The sequence below is a fragment of the Morone saxatilis genome, unplaced genomic scaffold, assembly GCF_004916995.1.
Source record: "Morone saxatilis isolate NCDOM2014 unplaced genomic scaffold, NCSU_SB_2.0 Contig12, whole genome shotgun sequence".
Lineage (NCBI taxonomy): Eukaryota > Metazoa > Chordata > Actinopteri > Moronidae > Morone > Morone saxatilis.
Window position 1 is genome coordinate 27,251,437 of NW_023339674.1, and position 3,624 is coordinate 27,255,060.

General features: G+C 39.3%; 1 protein-coding gene across 1 annotated transcript in view; it reads right to left on the reverse strand.

The window, feature by feature from the left end:
- Positions 1–838: 838 nt before the first annotated feature.
- rad54l (RAD54 like) overlaps positions 839–3,624 on the reverse strand; it is a 12,893-nt gene continuing 10,107 nt past the window's right edge. The window contains exons 13-18 of the mRNA XM_035652924.1: positions 3,210–3,320; positions 2,782–2,905; positions 2,612–2,690; positions 2,357–2,536; positions 1,989–2,152; positions 839–1,107 (exon numbers count right to left, since the gene is read on the reverse strand). Of these exons, the coding sequence (XP_035508817.1) occupies positions 906–1,107; positions 1,989–2,152; positions 2,357–2,536; positions 2,612–2,690; positions 2,782–2,905; positions 3,210–3,320 (860 nt within the window). The 3' untranslated portion in view covers positions 839–905. The remainder of the gene's footprint in view (positions 1,108–1,988; positions 2,153–2,356; positions 2,537–2,611; positions 2,691–2,781; positions 2,906–3,209; positions 3,321–3,624) is intronic.

Consider the following 3,624-nt stretch of genomic DNA (forward strand, 5'->3'; position numbering starts at 1 on the left):
ACACCTGATCAATGTTGTAGTTTGTTTTTTTCAATTACCACCATATCATAGTTTAGTTTTTATCATAGTTTTTTATATCTGTATTTATTTATTTCAAGTAATTGCTGCTGTAACAAGGGAATTTCCCCGTTGTGGGATTAATAAAGTAATACAATACAATACTTTGTAATAGTAGCAATTATTGTATTGTATTTAATCTTAACTTTCACGTAACAGAACAGAACATAATGTTTACAAGTGTAAGATCAAAACAGATGTTTTAGATAAAAAAGAATACATCTGTAAAATAATAAGAAATATAAGGAGGAATAAGCAGGCTAAATAAAAAAAGTTGAACAAAATATTTAAATAATTATAAGCATTTAAAAAAAAAACACATTATTTCTATATATAATTTTTCTGTATATATTTCTAAATGTTTGTCTTGTCCAATTATTTTTCCTCACTTTTATTTTAATCCATTTATTTTCCCTTATTTATTTTTATCCCTTTATTTTTCCTTATTTTATTTACTTTGATCCTTCTAGGTGTTTCCATGACTGGAAACCTAGCCTCTAAAATTTCCAGGTTTTCCAGACTCGTGGGAACTCTGACACCCTCCAATCAGCTCTTATTGTGGCCCCTCCCCTCTGCCTCCTCACAGCAGTGAGCTGGTTTGACTTTTACATTTAGATGACTCATCACAAATAGCACATCCTTTACCAGAGCTAACAAGTTTTGCCCCAATCCTGTGAGTACCATTATTTACTGTATGTGAAGAAGTTCCTGACAGATAGATTCAAACAATCATTCTCCTTTATTTTTTTCTGTTTTTAATTTAAAAAAATCAACAGAAAAACTCAACAAATAAATAGATACTGTAATCCATGTGGTAGTGTGATAGAAAGTGCGGTGTGTTTCTCCTGCTAAACTACACCCTTCTGGTCCTCGTGCGAGCGCTGGTGAAAGACAAAGGAGACAGCGGCGTCCCAGGAGGCTTTCAGCACTTGGTCCCTCAGGCCCTTCTTTTCGAAGCAGTGGTTCCACTGGGAAAGGTCACTGGTACAGTCGGAGTTGTCTGCAGGAGGCCTAACCTCCCTGCCATTCACACAGCGGCGACAGCGAAACCTACAACACCACAAGAGGGAGGAAGAGAGGCTGGGTCAATACATTACATACACTATTATGTTTAATACTACGAAAACCACTGTGGGCCAGGTGTATAAACCATGAGCTGGTGAAATGGTGAATGCCAGATATACCAGAGAGACAGAACAACACTACCATAAATGACAGCAAAACGTGGTAGAGAACCCTCTCTTTTCATTTGTTTCTGTCTGACATATCAAGATTCTCCTTCATTTTCTTGGGTACGTAGGTGATGAGTCCTCCATCTAATATATAATTGGTTGCCTGAAAATTAGTGGCTGTGATGAAACCAGCGCCTTTCTGCAAAGAGTGCATCACTTTTTCTGTAGGCACTCTCTGGGAACAACAGGAAAAAGACGCTGGCGTAGAGAAAAAAACTCAATATTAATAATTAATTAATAATAACTATTTGCACAAACTATTATGTACAGTTTTTTTTTCTGCTCAAAATATTTTGCACACCACTTTACTGCATATTGCATAAAGTGTATATATTTTTCATTATAATCTTATATGATCTATTATATCTTATAATATTCTTATTTTGTGATTCTTTATTGTACTTTTAGCACTACATTCCCCTATGCTGCTGTGTCTGACTTTAATTTCTTCTATGGGGGATAAATAAAGGAACATCTTATCTTATCTTGTCTTGTCTTGTCTTTTTATCCTTTAACCATCTTAAAAAAGTGTGTTTGTCTTTTCAAGACTTTTCTAAGTACAGGAAAGAAGGAAGTTGGCAGAGGTTCTGAATGAGGCTTGCTCAACTGTTATTGGAGCACAGAGCAAAAAGGAGCGGGACTTAGGAAGGGCCAATTCTCAGTAGAATAAACAGCATGTGAGACAACTTGGCTTTTTACTTGTCATGTGTGTCGCTGGTGGTCTCCGCATTAAGAGTGAAGAGTTCTCGGAGTTCGCCCAGAGAGAAGTGACGCTCCACGTCCTGCTCTTCATCCACCACACAGCTGCTCAGGGCCTTCTTGTGGGCCTGCCTCTGTAGGATCTTCTCCTCGATCGTTCCTGTCTGTCAGCACACAAACACTAGTCAAACTATCTGCAGCCCTCTGCTCTGACAGATCTATTGTGAAGTCCTGAACTTTGTTTAATAGCTATCAGTAGAAAAAAAGTAATTTCTCTATATGAAAACTACTGCGCATTACTTAGTAATTAAAATAGACATTAAGAAGTGGTGCTGATCTGTTTGATGTTATGTCCCTGTTAAACGGACCGAGAGCAGCCTGTAGATGTAGCAGGTCTTCTTCTGGCCATCTCTCCACACCCGTGCCATTGCCTGTTCGTCATTGGCTGGGTTCCAGTCAGGATCGAACATAACCAAGCGATTAGCACCAATCAGGTTCAGGCCACATCCACCAGCCTTGCTGCTCAGCATGAAGATGAACTCTGGGTTCTGAGAAACAGATGGATTCAGATTCCGATCAAGTGCTTTTCAAAGCTCACAGTGTTAAAACCGTTTCCAACTCACAGATGGACTGTTGAATCTCTCCACAATCTTGGCCCTTTTTTTGATGGACATTGTGCCGTCCAGTCGAACATAGAGGTATCTGTAAAAGATAAAGAGGAGGGTTGGTGCTCAGTTTGACAGACAAATCATGTAATACAGACGCAATTAAATGCTGGTTTCCCAACAAGCACCTTCTTGATCTGCACAGCTTTTCAAAGAGGTCAAGTGTTTGAGTGTAGTTGGAGACGAGCACCACCTTGTCACTGGTTGTAGCCCTCGTCATTGCCAGGATGTAGTCCAGAACCAGCATTTTCCCTGGAACAGAGGAAGTAACTTCTTACTCATAAAAAGGAAGATAAAACATTTTTGCAGAAACAAACTTATGGCAAACTACAAAATGGTAAATGGACCTGTACTTGTATAGCGCCTTTCTAGTCTTCTGACCACTTAAAGCGCTTTTACACTACAAAAAAAAAAAAAAATGTTGCTCATTTACACATCCAGTAGAGACAGGCACTGTGTATAACATTTAGAGGCTCTATTGGCAGAAATGGAATATTTGTATGGAATTTTAACCCCACCGGAGCTGTAGTAAGCTATATTGTACATCTATTCTTACCAGAGAGCTGAGGCTCCACAGCTTTAGTGCAGTAGCCAGGTGGAAACAGATCCAACGCACCCTCAAAGCCCTCCTCACCCTCCACACACTTCTCATAGATGAGAGCTGGGTCTGAGACACAGAGCAGTGGTTAGTGGTTCTACAAAGCAGCAGAAGATTCTAAATAAACATATACATACAATATGGACTATGAATTAAAAGACAACTAGTTAGACATTGTCAGCTTGTCTAACAGAAAGAATACAGTCTTTCTGCTGATCACTATCATGCAGATTCAATTCAATTCAATTACAGAGACCCAACAGTACCACCATGAGCAAGCACTTGGTGACGGGGGCAAGGAAAAACTGCCTTTTAACAGGCAGAAACCTCGGACAGACCCTTCGGCTCTAGGTGGGTGGTCATCTGCCTTGAC